Source organism: Delphinus delphis, chromosome 15, assembly GCF_949987515.2.
Source record: "Delphinus delphis chromosome 15, mDelDel1.2, whole genome shotgun sequence".
Taxonomy (NCBI): domain Eukaryota; kingdom Metazoa; phylum Chordata; class Mammalia; order Artiodactyla; family Delphinidae; genus Delphinus; species Delphinus delphis.
In genome coordinates, this window is record NC_082697.1 from 29994717 (window position 1) to 30009286 (window position 14570).

General features: G+C 44.3%; 1 protein-coding gene across 3 annotated transcripts in view; it reads left to right on the forward strand.

Annotated features, from left to right (window-relative positions):
- Nucleotides 1–5617: 5617 nt before the first annotated feature.
- The window catches only part of PANK2 (pantothenate kinase 2), a 28046-nt gene continuing 19093 nt past the window's right edge, over nucleotides 5618–14570 (forward strand). Inside the window, exon 1 of one of the 3 annotated variants that reach the window (XM_060031176.1) lies at nucleotides 5618–6004. In XM_060031176.1, coding sequence (XP_059887159.1) covers nucleotides 5749–6004 — 256 coding nt within the window. In that variant the 5' untranslated portion in view covers nucleotides 5618–5748. The remainder of the gene's footprint in view (nucleotides 6005–14570) is intronic. The other 2 variants (XM_060031174.1, XM_060031175.1) reach the window with 2 other exon arrangements.

Sequence of the window (14570 nt, forward strand, 5' to 3'; positions counted from 1 at the left end):
CGTCCCTTTCCTTCCTGGACCCATAAACCATGAGGCTGGACCAGGTGATGTCAAATCCTTCCTCCTCCAGAGCTCAGTCCCATCAGCCCTTGAGTGTCCTTGGCATGGACTGGCTGTACCAGCTTCCTCCCCTCCTCTGTCCTTCCCCATCCCCAAGTGCCACTGCCATACTGTCTGAATCGCTGATTTCCTAGCAGTCAGATGCTGTCTCCTATTTCATCAGTTTGCTTGTACTTAACATAAGAAGAAAGAAAAATCCTTTCATTATCACATGCAGTTGGAAATCAGCTTCTTGCAGGAGATCTGTCCAAAGGAATTGGGAAAGAGAGAAACTGTGGTAACTGCTGAAAGAATTGCTTTTTTCACTACTTGCTATCAGGACGATGTCGTTAGAATTGTGAGCCCATGGACTCACGTTTCCAGTAATTCTGCTATTATTACTTCTAGAACTTAAGATCCTTTAACATTTCTTTTATTCAGCCCACAGTTCTGAGGATCTACCCTGGCCAGATATCTGCTTGAAGTGAGGCTCCTGCAGTGAATGTAAATAGAACTTTCAATCTGGGGAGCTTGTTCAGGACCCCTCCCCCTTTTTCCTCCCACCTTCACTTTCAGGAGTCTCTACTCAGAGACAAGCTCCTCAGTTCTCCACATGTGGCTGGCTGTCACCTTCTGGCCTGGCTCAGTGGACTCCTTCCTTCCAGGAGTCCCAGTCCAGGGGGTCAGTCTCCCTTCAGAATTTTCACCTTCCTTATAATCTAGTCTCTTTAAATCATCTTTTAATTACACAGGTAATACACGAATATCTGCTTGCTGTAAAAAGTTAAAATTCCACCAGGAGTTCCCTGGTGGTCAAGTGGTTAGGATCCCAGGCTTTCACTGCCACGGCCTGGGTTCAGTCCCTGGTTAGGGAACTGAGATCCCAAAAGCTGCACAGCGAGGCCAAAATAAATAAATAAATAAATTTTAAAAAAGAATAAATAAAATACCACAACTAGAGATTATCATACTAAGTGAAGTAAATCAGAAGAAGAACAAATACCATATGATATCACTTATATGTTGAATCTAAAATAGGGCACAAACGAACCTATATATGAAACAGACTCGAGAATAGACTTGTCCTCCAAGGGGGAGGGCAGGTGGCAGAGGGGTGAACTGGGAGTTTGGGGTTAGTAGATGCAAACTATTACATATAGAATGGATAAACAACAAGGTCCTACTGTATAGCACAGGGAACTATATTCAATATCCTGGGATAAACCATAATGGAAAAGAATATAAAAAAGAATGTACGTATAACTGAGTCACTTTGCTGTACAGCAGAAATTAACACAACATTGTAAATCAAGTATATTTCAATAAAAAAGTGAAATTAAAAAAAATTTCAAACTATACAGAGTTATATAGTCCAGAGTGTCTCCAACTTCAGTAGAGATACAAATCCTCTTGGGGATCTTGTTAAAAGCAGGTGCTGACTCATTGAGTCACTGCATTAAAAATTTTTTTTTTTTGCGGTACGCGGGCCTCTCACTGTTGTGGCCTCTCCCATTGCGGAGCACAGGCTCCGGACGCACAGGCTCAGTGGCCATGGCTCACGGGCCTAGCCGCTCCGCGGCATGTGGGATCTTCCCAGACTGGGGCATGAACCCGTGTCCCCTGCATCGGCAGGCGGACTCTCAACCACTGCGCCACCAGGGAAGCCCTAGTCACTGCATTTTTAAGGAGACTTTTTTGACTAAAGAGAAAGAGCAACAATTGATAATGTCCTTTAATCCCTTGCAATCCTGTTTCCTTTTTAGGGGGGTTGATAGACATCATTCCTTGCCTCTCTCTATGTACTTCTGTGCCATTTGATAGCCCTGACTTAATCCCACCCTTGGCCTGGGGCTGGGGATGCTCTCTCGGGTCCATTGCATAGCAGTGGGGTGCAGGGCCTTCTCTACAGCCCCCTGTATTGCTCCACAAACTATTGTTGCCAAGCTTAATGGGTCTTTGTTGAATTGAATTTAGTTCATGCAACAATCCAAACAACTTGGTCATTGTTTCAGTTGGTTGAGGATCCTCTGGCTCTGGATTTTTCCCCAACATGTGCAGGATGAGCCACCAAATCACTAATGAAATGGAGAACAGGGCAAAGCCAGAGCCCCACACAATTCTACTCAAGACCATTGGTCAACTGATCTCATCAGTTGACCTCATCATTAACTGATTAATCAGCATTCTACTTTCCCTGCAGTCATCCAACAGTTAAGAGTATATATAACACAGCCCCTATGGAGGTGATCCATTAACTAATGCTGCATGAGAAATTATTCCAAAACTTAATAGCTTAAAACAACACATTTAGTATCTCAGTTTCTGTGGGTTAAGATTTCAGGTGCAGGTTTGCTGCGTCCTCTGGCTCAGGGTCTCTCACAAGGCTGCAATCAAGGTGTTGGCCAGGGCTGCAGTTTGGGGAGGATTCACTTCCAAGCTCACTCACATGGTTCTTGCAGGATTTAGTTCCTCACTTTTTTTTTTTTAATTTATTTGGCTTTGCCAGGTCTTAGTTGCGGCACGTGGGATCTTCATTGCCGCGTGCGGGATCTTTAGTGCAGCATACGGGTTCTTTGTTGTGGCATGAGGGATCTAGTTCCCTGACCAGGGATTGAACCTGGGCCCCCTGCATTGGGAGTGCAGAGTCTTAACCACTGCACAACCAGGGAAGTCTCAGTTCCTCATTGAAATGTTGCTCTGCGGGCTGCACTTCCTTGTTGGCTGTTGGCCAGAGGCTGCCTTCAGTCTCTTGCCACATGGGTTGCTTCATAGGGCAGCACACAACATGGTAGCTTCTTTCATTAGAAAAAGCAAGAAAAAATTTAAATCTCTAAAAATTGAATCAAAATGGAAAAAAAAGGACTCAATTCTGTATTGAGTTGTTGGCTGAACTACACAGAAAGAAATTATTTCAAATGACTTTAAAGAACAATTTGATTTTTCATCCCTAGTGCAACGTATCCTAAGGACAAAAAGAACGGCAGAAAAATCTTAAACAGTGTTTAATAATCACATCATTGGTAATACTGATATTTTTATTCTGAAACTATTATCTATATATTTAATGATAAAGCAAATAAGTAGTGAATGTTGTGAAGTCCTTAGATTTTCAGGTTAAGATAAAAGAAGCTAAGTAAAAACTCTGTAACCTTAAAAATGAATGGAAATTAGTGTAAATCCATGATACATTTTTCTCTTAAAAAATTTATTTTCTGGGCTTCCCTGGTGGTGCAATTGTTAAGAATCCACCTGCCAATGCAGGGGACACGGGTTCGAGCCCCGCTCTGGGAAGATCCCATATGCCGTGGAGCAACTAAGCCCGTGTGCCACAACTACTGAGCCTGCGCTCTAGAGCCCGCGAGCCACAACTCCTGAAGCCCGCGCACCTAGAGCCCGTGCTCTGCAACAAGAGAAGCCACCGCACTGAGAAGCCCGTGCACTGCGACGAAGAGTAGACCCCGCTTGCCGCAACTAGAGAAAGCCCGCGTGCAGCAACGAAGACCCAACGGAGCCAAAAATAAATAAATAAATAAATAAATTTTAAAAAGATAAAAGACACTATACACAGCAAAGAAAGAAAAGGTACACAAGCTTCAAGTGCTTTTTTGTTTTTTGTTTTTTTTTTTCCGGTACGTGGGCCTCTCACTGTTGTGGCCTCTCCCGTTGCGGGGCACAGGCTCCGGACGCGCAGGCTCAGTGGCCATGGCTCACGGGCCTAGCCACTCCGCGGCCTGTAGGATCTTCCCGGACCGGGGCACGAACCTGTATCCCCTGCATCAGGCAGGCGGACCCTCAACCACTGCGTCACCAGGGAAGCCCTCAAGTGTTTTGATGTTGGGATTCGTCTTGGCAGTCTCAGGTGATGATGATTCTTGATTCTTCAGGATGATCTACTGCAGCTCACAGACCTGGATGGAAGTTTCCTCAGGTCAAGGAGAACCGTTTTTTTTTTGTTGTTGCTGGGGGAGGCAGAAACGTAGGCAATGCTGGGCACTGAGATTTAGAAGAGTAGCTATACGTTTTCTTGGTTTTTGTAGGATCCCTCTGGGGTGGCTTCCTGCAGGAGACGGAATTTCCAGAGTTAGGAAATAGGGTTTCCAGAGTTAATCCTACCGTTCCTGCGCACGGGCTTTCTCTAGTTGCGCTGAGAGGGGGCTACTCTTCGTTGCAGTGTGCGGGCTTCTCAGTGCGGTGGCTTCTCTTGTTGCGGAGCACGGGCTCTAGGTGTGTGGGCTTCACTAGTTGTGGCTCGCGGGCTCTAGAGCGCAGGCTCAGTAGTTGTGGCGCACAGGCTGAGTTGCTCCACGACATGTGGCATCTTCCCGGACCAGGCATCGAACCTGTGTGCCCTGCATTGGCAGGTGGATTCCTAACCACTGTGCCACCAGGGAAGTCCCAGGGAGCTAGTTTTGAGTGAGCATGGCAATTCTATTCAATAAGCAAGAGAGAAGCTCATATTTCTTGTTCAGCCTGCTACTAGCAGTCATTACAGGAAAGATGAAGAACATAAGGGGCATTACAGTCTCTCAGGGGAGGCACTTATGAAATAATTTGCTAGCAAGATAAACCCACAATCCCGTTCAACTTGACAGAATGAGGGAGTGCCTTGGGGGTACAGAGCCACGGGTCATTCCAGGCATGGGCAACCTATGGGAGAAGAGACGCTTGGATGGACCTTTGGTCAGTATCTCAGGGCTGGAGGTGACCATGTTCTCACCCGCAAAAAAGAAGGTGATAAAATGATTTAAAAAACAAAAAACCAATGATTTAAAAAAAACCAATCAGACCAAATCCCCAACAACCCAGGCCCTGAGGCGGCCACCAAATCCTTCTATGTCCTCCACTGCACCACAAGGAAAGGGGGTCCAGACTCTCCTTCCAAGAGCCAACCCTACTTCCTGGCTCCCACACCCCCCTCCTTCACTACAGGAGGGTGGCAAAAGATTTATAACCCATCTCTTTCTTCCAGTTGCCATGGAGACCAACCCCAGTCCTTTCATTAGTTCTCGTACTGGGAACATCTGTCTAACGCAGGAGGAATGAAGGGGGCTTAGCCTAAACACGCCAGTGGCAGTGCTGGGGAAGGGGGTGGCGGTCAAACAGAGCGCGGAGGACTGGTGGCCTTGACGGCAGTAGTGGAATCAGGTCGAGGGACAAAGGCTAAATTCAGCCGCGGTTCAAGCCCTTCTGTTTGCCAACGGCTGGCGACCAGACCCTGCGGCACACCGCTGGGCTGGAGAAGGGCGCAAGCCGGGAGACGACGAGACGCAGCAGCACGGCGGGGCTCGGGGGCGCGAGGCGGCTCCCGGGAGAGTTCTGGGGCCCGGAGCGCCTACCTGTGCACCCCGGTGTAAGGGGGCGCAGACCCCTCCACCAACGCGTCTATTGGGCGGCGCCGCCATCACTCTGTGCTCAGCAACACCGCCTTCTCCTCTGCCCAGCCCGGATCCCCTCCCTTGCCGTCCTCCGCCCCGCCCCGAGCCTTTCATTGGGCGGAGGCGCGGTCGATCCGCCTCGAATCAGGCAGCCGATTGGACAAGAGGCCTTCGGGCCGCCCCCAGCTTGTTTGGATTGGCTTGCTGCGTGTTGGCGCAACGGAAGAGGCGGCCTGCCGAGGGTGTTCTTCTGCTCTGGCTGGATTGCCGCGGAGGAGGCGACGAGGGCACTGGTGTTGGGGGCTGGCTCGGTCGGCAGCGGTTCCTCCTGCGGATGGGAGCGGGCCGGCTTGGCGCGCCCATGGAGCGCCACTGGGGGGTCTCCGCCTCGTCGGTCCGGGAGCCGGCGCCCGGCGGCCCCGATGGGCGGCGGCGGGAGCCACTGCGGCGCCGGGCGAACAGCGCGTCGGCTTCCGCCGTCGGGGCCTCGGCTTCGGCGGAGGGCGTAAGGCGGGACCGGCCCGGCTCTTACAGCGGCGCTACGTCGGCCTCCCGTCAGCGCGTCGAAAGCCTCAGGAAGAAGCGGCCGCGTAAGTGCCCGGCGGGGCGCCCTCGCGTTTCGCCCTGCCCCCTTCCGGCCCGGTCGCCGTTTTTCCCGCGCGGAGACAGTGCCCCCACTCGGTGGTCCCAGGTTGGTGCTGGGCTGACATCTGGTTGGAGGCCTCGGGTCCCCCAACGCCGGAGGCTGCGTGTTCGGCCCCATCCGGCCTCGCGCGTCTGCTTCTCGGTTGTCCGAGTGTAGCGTCTGTACCCAGGACCTTTTCTCCCTCCCGGTTCTTAGTTCCTTGTGCATTCTTCGGCCGAGAGTCGCATTATTTTTTTCCTCGGGAAGACTTCTTTTGACCCATTTTCACCACCTCCCCTCCCCCCTCAAGTCGTTTGAATCCCCAGTGTCTGTTTTCCGTGGATTTCCAGAGAGCTGCAAGACGTTACATCCTTTTTACCTGGAGATTTTGGGCTCAAGGAAAATGGTTGAGTTGCTGCAAGCCTAAAACTGGATTCCGTGTTGTGTATACTAAGCTTTGTCTGCTTTTCTTCCCATGAGAATTCGGGTCTTGTCTCACCCAGATTATCGCCTCTATTTTCTTTCCATCTCTTTGCTGATACTCACGATTCAGTACTGTAGCACTCTGGGCATTAAGCCTTTCTCTTTTGAGGGAAAACGACTTCTCGCCTTGGCGGTTGCACATGCTCTTCCCAGAGAATCGGTTTTATTATCAGGTTTTATTTTCTGCATTGTGATCTAGTCCAGATATTTTCTTCTCTTTACAGGTTTTCAGTTTGGGTCCTCCTTCAAACAGCCATTGCAACTCTTGAAAGTATCCACTGTCTTGATACTCTAATATGAGTTTTACGATATAATAACATTTTACATGTGGCTATATATATTTTTTCTTGTCGTTGCCAGATTCCTATTTCAGGAATCAGCTTGTTTTAAATGTAGATTATGGGAGTGAGAAAGTGGCAGGATAAGTGTGAGGTCGTGTTTTTAAAAATTATTATTATTTTTTACTTTATTTTTTTATACAGCAGGTCCTTATTGGTCATCAGTTTTATACACATCAGTGTATACATGTCAATCCCAATCGCCCAATTCATCACAACCCCCCACCCCCACCCCCCCGGGTGTGAGGTCTTTATTGGATAGTCTTGGACGTCAGCCCAACAACCCAGTTGCTTTAGTTTTATATGATTTGGATGATTAAATATTAAAAACACCCCTATTTTGCTGTGAAAAGTTTGAGAGTTTTAATTCTTTTGTCTTTTCCTATGTTCTTGAAAGAGAATTGGAAAAGAGATGATCTGCTCTCAAGGTATACCGTTTTTAGAGCCTAGTTCCTGTTTGAGAAGCACTTGATTTTTAAGCAATGCAAAACATTAGTTCCTTCGTGGTTTTGTACTGCCTCATTAGAGATGGATGTAAATTCCAGAGATTCAGCAAAAAGAATCACAGCCATGTAGCCAGCTCTTTGTGACCACTGGCCATGAGGATTCTGAGTATTGTAATTTCGGTGTTTGCCACCAGTCAGGCACTCTTAAAATTTTTTTTTCATGTACTCTTCTAAGAGCTTTAATAAACTCATTAGTCCTTATAAAAGTCATGAAAAGCTATCTCTTAGATAATGAGAACTAAAGAAATAAATAAGGTATTGTTTTCTTTCCATTTGTTCTTTCTGTACTGTCCAGGGGTATACCTGTTGGAGAGGCAGTGTATTGATTGTGTATTGACCAAAGAATATACTTTGGTCTTAACTTTGAGGGAATTCAATAAAGATTTAATCTTTGTATTTTTTATTAGGAGAGTTGAGTTGGTGCCACCTTTCTTTTGTTAGAAAACCTCATTCTGATATCATTACACTACTTATCTTAAGGTAGGAGACTAGTTGTCATCGGAAACTAGAAGGAGCTGTTCAGTTTATCTTAGGAATTGTGGGCCCTGATTATAGTCATGTTCTGCCACACATGTTCCCTAGAGCAGTGTGATTCCCAAACCTGTCCCCACCTCAGACTTAACACATCATAGTCATTAGGGATGAGGCTAGGCATGTGTGTCTAAGAAGTTCTTCAAAAGTTTTAGATTAGCTGGAGTATGTCTCATAGGTCTGAGAGAAATACCAAATAAAGATTGGTTTAAAATGATGGTAACGATGATGCTTACGTGTTCATGTTAGACACTGTGCCAAATACTTCATAAACATTTAAGTCTTGCAGTTATCCTCTGAGGTGGGTGTTTGTTATACCCAGCTTCCAGATTAGGCAACAGGCTCAGTGAAATTTTCTCTTTCTCCAAGGGCGTATAGTGAGTTAGTAATGGAACTGTGTTTTGATTCTAGGTGTCTGACTTCAGACCCGGTGTTCCTTGACTTTCCACATCTTGGAAGGTACATGTGATGTAGTTCAGAGTAGTGGTTCTCACATGGAATCACTCAGAAGCTTAAAAAAAGAAAACCCTCAGATCTGCAGAGGGGTCTAAAAATGTGTTTTAATTTTTAAAATTTTATTGAGGCATTATTACATACAGTAAAATGTACAGTTTTTACAAACGTAACAAGAGAACATTACATGCATGTAACATGTAACAAGAGAACATACATTTTAATCTAGGGCCCCAGATGTGCAGGAGGTGTGGGAACTCTGGGATCACAGTGCTTCATGGCAGTGCCAGGGGATGAGCTGGATCTTTGAAGGTGACTCCCAAGCATATTTTAGCACTCCAGGGAAAGCTTGGGGACATGCTGATTTTGGACTCATGCCAATCATGGAATTTCCTTAACCTCCATTAGTCTAGAAAATAAAGCTTTTGTTTGTAGCTTGATAATACTAATCTAGAAAATAGTTAGCTTTTCCTTGGTATTTGGGGCAGCATCAGTGTTGCCAGAATGGAACTGGTGCTGGGAGGTTGCCTTTTATCAGGTGTAGTGTTTCATCTTCATTTAGGGAATTAGGAAGGGCCGCCCACTGGGAGCTCAAGAAAAAAGTTAGATTTCTATTGCTTTGTAGCCCATTTTTGAGGGACAGAATAGGAGAGGGTGCTTTTTAACCTATTGTTTTATCAACTTTAAACCTAAATGAAATAAAAGTAAACACGGCTCCTCTTCTTTGATGAATAATGAATATAAAGCATTAAGCATAACCTAAAAATAATATTATGCAGCTTGTAAAATTAAGTATGTTATTTTAGGGGCTCATGTATGAATTGTGCATTTAGATAGTATGACTGTTGAGTGTTGGCATCACTGCCCTCTGTATATCTGAGGAGACCATTAGCAAGGGGGATGTATGGTATTAAAAATATTTTGCTTAAACACATGTTAAAAGGAGAGATAAGGACCAAGATAATAGCCTGTAGGTTGTTTGAGAATACCTTATCAGGCAGTCATATAGCAGAATAGCTATTTTGTCTGGTTATTTAAAAGAGCAGTGAGGTTCCTTGGGCTTAAATTTATAACCTTGGGAGCGCTTTTCAGGTTCATAATTTGTGGTATCTTTATCTTCAGGCACTGTTCTTTCTCAGTTAATATTCTTTTTCAATTTTTGTCAGCAAGGTGGACTAGGATATGAAAACCCTTTATAATGGCTTAAAGTTTGCTTTCTGAAAGTGAAAGCTATCTTGCAGTTTTTAGTAGCGTATTAAGTTTTGTATATTTATATTTCTTTTCTTAAAAAATAAATTTTATTTATTTATTTATGGCTGTGTTCAGTCTTTGTTGCTGTGCGCAGGCTTTCTCTAGTTGCGGCGAGTGGGGGCTACTCTTTCGTTGCGGTGCGTGGGATTCTCACTGTGGTGGCTTCTCTTGTTGCGGAACATGGGCATTAGGCGTGCAGGCTTCAGTAGTTGTAGCACGTGGGCTCAGTAGTTGTAGTGCATGGGCTTAGTTGCTCCGCGGCATGTGGGATCTTCCAGGACCAGGGCTCACACCTGTGTCCCCTGCATTGGCAGGTGGATCCTTAACCACTGTGCCACCAGGGAAGCCGTCTTTATATTTCTTGGATGTAAAATTTATTATTGAGTCTGCTGGTTTTATAGTAGGTAGTATTTTATAAGTATCTGGTCCCTGAGTTAAACTATTTTGGGAATATTTATTGAGGTCCGTCTTTTAAAAAGTATTTATTTATTTATTTGGCTGCACTGGGTCTTTCTTAGTTGCAGCACGCGGGATCTTTGGTGTCACGTGCGAGCAGAATCTTTTTAGTTGCGGCATGCGGACTTTTTAGTTGTGGCACGTGGGATCTAGTTCCCTGAGCAGGGATTGAGCCCGGACCCTCTGCACTGGGAGCTCAGAGTCTTAACCACTGGACCACCAGGGAAGTCCCGAGGTCTGTCTTTTAATATGAGGCCAAAGATCGCTGCCTAGACCAGTCTAGGGATTTGAGTTTGCAGTATTTTAACCACATGTGGTCTGGTGTAAAGATATTCATAATGTTGGAAAATTGAGTACACTTTTATAAACCATATATTTCTCATTGGAAAGCATTTCAGTTGTTGAGACCTATTATGAGACAGTGTGCTATTGATGATTTTACATAAATCTGTGAGGGAAAGTTTAAATTCTTTCTAGAAATGTGTCCTAAGTGTACATTGTCTAGGTGGAGTACCTTAGAGGAAATATATCAGGAAATATGCTGAAGGCTGAAAACAGACTAAAATATCTGTGAAAATTAATGGAAAGACTCACTAATCAGAAGTGATAAAATAGGCCTTCTATTAGTGAGATAGGAATGTGAGGGCATAGCAAAAGTTCCTTGACTTTCCATGACTTTTCGTGCCAGAAACACATAGTGGTTTTTTTTTTTTTTTTAATTTATTTATTTTTGGCTGCATTGGGTCTTTGTTGCTGTGCGCAGGCTTTCTCTAGTTGCGGCGAGCGGGGGCTACTCTTCGTTGTGGTGCACGGGCTTCTCATTGCGGTGGTTTCTTTTGTTGCTGAGCACGGGCTTCAGTAGTTGTGGCACGCGGGGTAAGAGCGCAGGCTCAGTAGTTGTGGTGCACAGGCTTAGTTGCTCCGCGGCATGTGGGCTTCCCGGACCAGGGTTCGAACCTGTGTCCCCTGTATTGGTGGGCGGATTCTTAACACTGTGCCACCAGGGAAGTGCCACACATAGTATTTTGAATAAGAATTGGAAGGCTTATTCTAGTAGTCATCATGTCATAGTATATGGGGCAGTCTGTCAGTTATTGATAGGAATCTAAACCCCCTTTGATAGGCTGAATGTTTAGAAATAACAGAATTGTATGGCCTGAGATATTATCAGAGAGCATGCATCTAATGGACCTCCCGTGTCTTTCATTATCTCTCAGATCTTGGATATGTAAATGTTTGATTAACGAAAAAATCCAGAAGCTACTAAAGGATATAATAAGGCTATTTACTCTTTCAGCCTTAGGCTCCTTATTTTTCCTTATATATTGTTGGTCTTTATTTAAGGTATGTAAATTTTATTAAACTACTTTTACTTAAAAGAAAATTTAACCCAAGAATATGTGTTTTGTGCTGTTAAGTTTGTATAGATACTGGTTAAGATACTTTTATTTTTATCTATTTTATTTTTTTTGCGGTACGCGGGCCTCTCACTGTTGTGGCCTCTCCCGTTGCAGAGCACAGGCTCCGGACGCGCAGGCTTAGCAGCCATGGCTCACGGGCCCAGCCGCTCCGCGGCATGTGGGATCTTCCTGGACCGGGGCACAAACCCGTGTCCCCTGCATCAGCAGGCGGACTCTCAACCACTGCGCCACCAGGGAAGCCCAAAAGATACTTTTAAAAAGACTTAGGAAATCTGAGTTTGAGTCCCACTTCTGCCTTTTCTTGACTGTGACCTTGGGCTCTTTTGCACTTAAGTTTCGTTTTCTTTAATTCTTTTTTTTTTTTCTTTTTGCGGTATTCGGGCCTCTCACTGTTGTGGCCTCTCCCGTTGCGGAGCACAGGCTCCAGACGTGCAGGCTTAGCGGCCATGGCTCACGGGTCCAGCCGCTCCGCGGCATGTGGGATCTTCCCGGACCGGGGCACGAACCCGTGTCCCCTGCATCGGCAGGCGGACTCTCAACCACTGCGCCACCAGGGAAGCCCTCTTTCATTCTTTTTTTTTTAAAAAATATTTATTTGGCTGTGCCAGGTCTTAGTTGTGGCATGCGGGATCTTTTTTTTTTTAGTTGTGGCTTGTGGGATCTTTAGTTGCGGCATGCAGACTCTTAGTTGTGGCATGTGGGATCTAATTCCCTGACCAGGGATCGAACCTGGGCCCCCGGCATTGGGAATGCGGAGCCTTAGTCCCTGGACCACCAGGGAAGTCCCTGCACTTCAGTTTCTTAATCTGTAAAGTGGGGTGATTACCGTGCATGGTTATTGTAAACATTAAATAAACTCGTGCAGTAAAGTGCTTGGCTGTTAATAGATGCACATTTAAAACATAATAGCCATAAACTAATGTTTCAACTTTTTAATCTATGGAAAGGGGAGTAAGGCTTAATTTGTTTTAAGCATTACAGTCTTCCATTGGTCTTAGATATGTCCAAAACTTCAGATTCCAATCCTGTTGATTAGATATATTTGTTGGTAGAGTGCTGTGTCTCTTCTTTGCTCTCCACAAGGTTGGCATCATCTTAAAGTTGATGGTTAAAAGAATGGCGCTGTTAGTAGGAAAATAGGAATTGAATCTCCTTACTTCAGTTATATCCAGCACTGTTGATTTCATTAGTGAAGAAACTTTTTATTCTTCCAGTCGGGGCCAGACTTCGTGACTCACGCCAGGTTGAGTTAGTCCCTCATCACTGGAAATGGAGTTTCTGTTGGTGTTTAAAAAAAAAAAAAAAAATCAGGGCTCTCTTTCTGACTGAGGTGGAATAGCTGTTGGGGAGTTAGCCACAGTGTTCTTTTTAGAATTGCATTGACATTGTTAGATTAATTTGGGGGAGAATTGACACTTTAATAGTATTTAGTTTTCCTTCCTGGAACATGATATATCTTCCCACTATTATGTCTTTCAGTACACCATTTTAATAGCAATCATGGATATTTAGTATTAGATTTATTTATAAATATTTTATGGTTTTTGTTATGCATGACATTTTTTTCACGTCATTTTCTTGCTGGATTTTGCTTATAACATAGGAAAAGCTATTGGTATTTGTATTCTTTTTTGGTGTGTCCAGTTATTAAAAAAGATTTTTTAATTTTGTTGGCTTAATTCTCTTAATTTTTATTTTTTGGAGTGTATTGAGATAATCATGGTTTTTCTCCTTCAGTGAACTAATGTAAGCAAACCTCCTTAATTGGAATTTTAATGTGAAAACCATCCTTGCATTCCAAAGAATCCCTGTTGGCCATGGTGTATTATTTTATTTTATTTTTTTTCATAAATTTATTTTTATTTTAGGCTGTGTTGGGTCTTCGTTGTGGTGCGCGGTCTTCTCTTGTTGCTGAGCACGGGCTCTAGGCACGTGGGCTTCAGTAGCTGTGGCACTCGGGGTCAGTAGTTGTGGCTCGCGGGCTCGAGAGCGCAGGCTCAGTAGTTGTGGTGCACGGGCTTAGTTGCTCCGTGGCATGTGGGACCCTCCCGGCCCAGGGCTCGAACCCGTGTCCCCCGCATCGGCAGGCGGACTCTCAACCACTGCGCCACCAGGGAAGCCCCATGGTGTATTATTTTTATTGCACAACTGGATTCTGTTGTTTAATAATTTAATATTTTTGCATTTGTTTTGTGAGACACTTCTTTTCTACTTTTGATATGAAATTAGCATGACTTGGGAATCTTTCTAGATTTTTTTGTGCCCTAGAAGCTCTTAATGGTTTGCCTGGAAACCATTAGGGCCTGGTGCTTTTTTGTTGTTGTTTGGGTTGTAGGTCTTTGACCTCTTTTTAAAAATTTTCAGTGCTTTTGATTTGTGTTTTTTACCTCATTTTGAGCCACTTTTTTATTTTCTAGCTAATCCTCTGTTTAGTGTACATTTTAAATTCACTGTTACAAAGTTGTAATTTGGCTTATTTGTAGTTTCTGGTCGTGTACGTTCATCTTCTTTGATCTTTTTTTTTTGAGAAAAGTTACATCTTTCTTTTTCTTAGATACACTTACCAAAAATTTGTCTGTTTTAATGGCTTTTTCAAAGCTTGATTTTACTGATCAGCTTTTGGCTTTGTTCATGATGATGTTTTTCTAATTTCATTTACATCTTGCTTTCATCTTTAATAACTTCCTTCTGCTTATTTTGGGTCTGCTTTATTTTTCTAGCATTTCAAATTGTATGTGATGTTCCCTTTTATTCAGGCTTCCTTCTTTTTGAATACATTTGATAAACATTTAAGGCTAGAAGTTTCCCTTTGAGTCCCACCTTTGAGTCCCACCTTGGGTAGACATCCTATTCCTTTTGCTATATAGTGTTCTCATTGTCATTCATTAAAAAATAAATTGTTTTGATCTCATCTTCAGTTTCGGAGTTAGTAGAAATGAGTTTGAAGATTTCCAGGTGGATAGACTTATTTCCTTGTGTCTGTTGGATTAATTTCTTATTTTGAGGTATTGTGGAAAGTGAATGTGGTTTGGTTTTGTTCTTTGGAATTTGAGGTTCTGCTGATTTGTAGATTTGTCAGTTTCTCCTTGTTT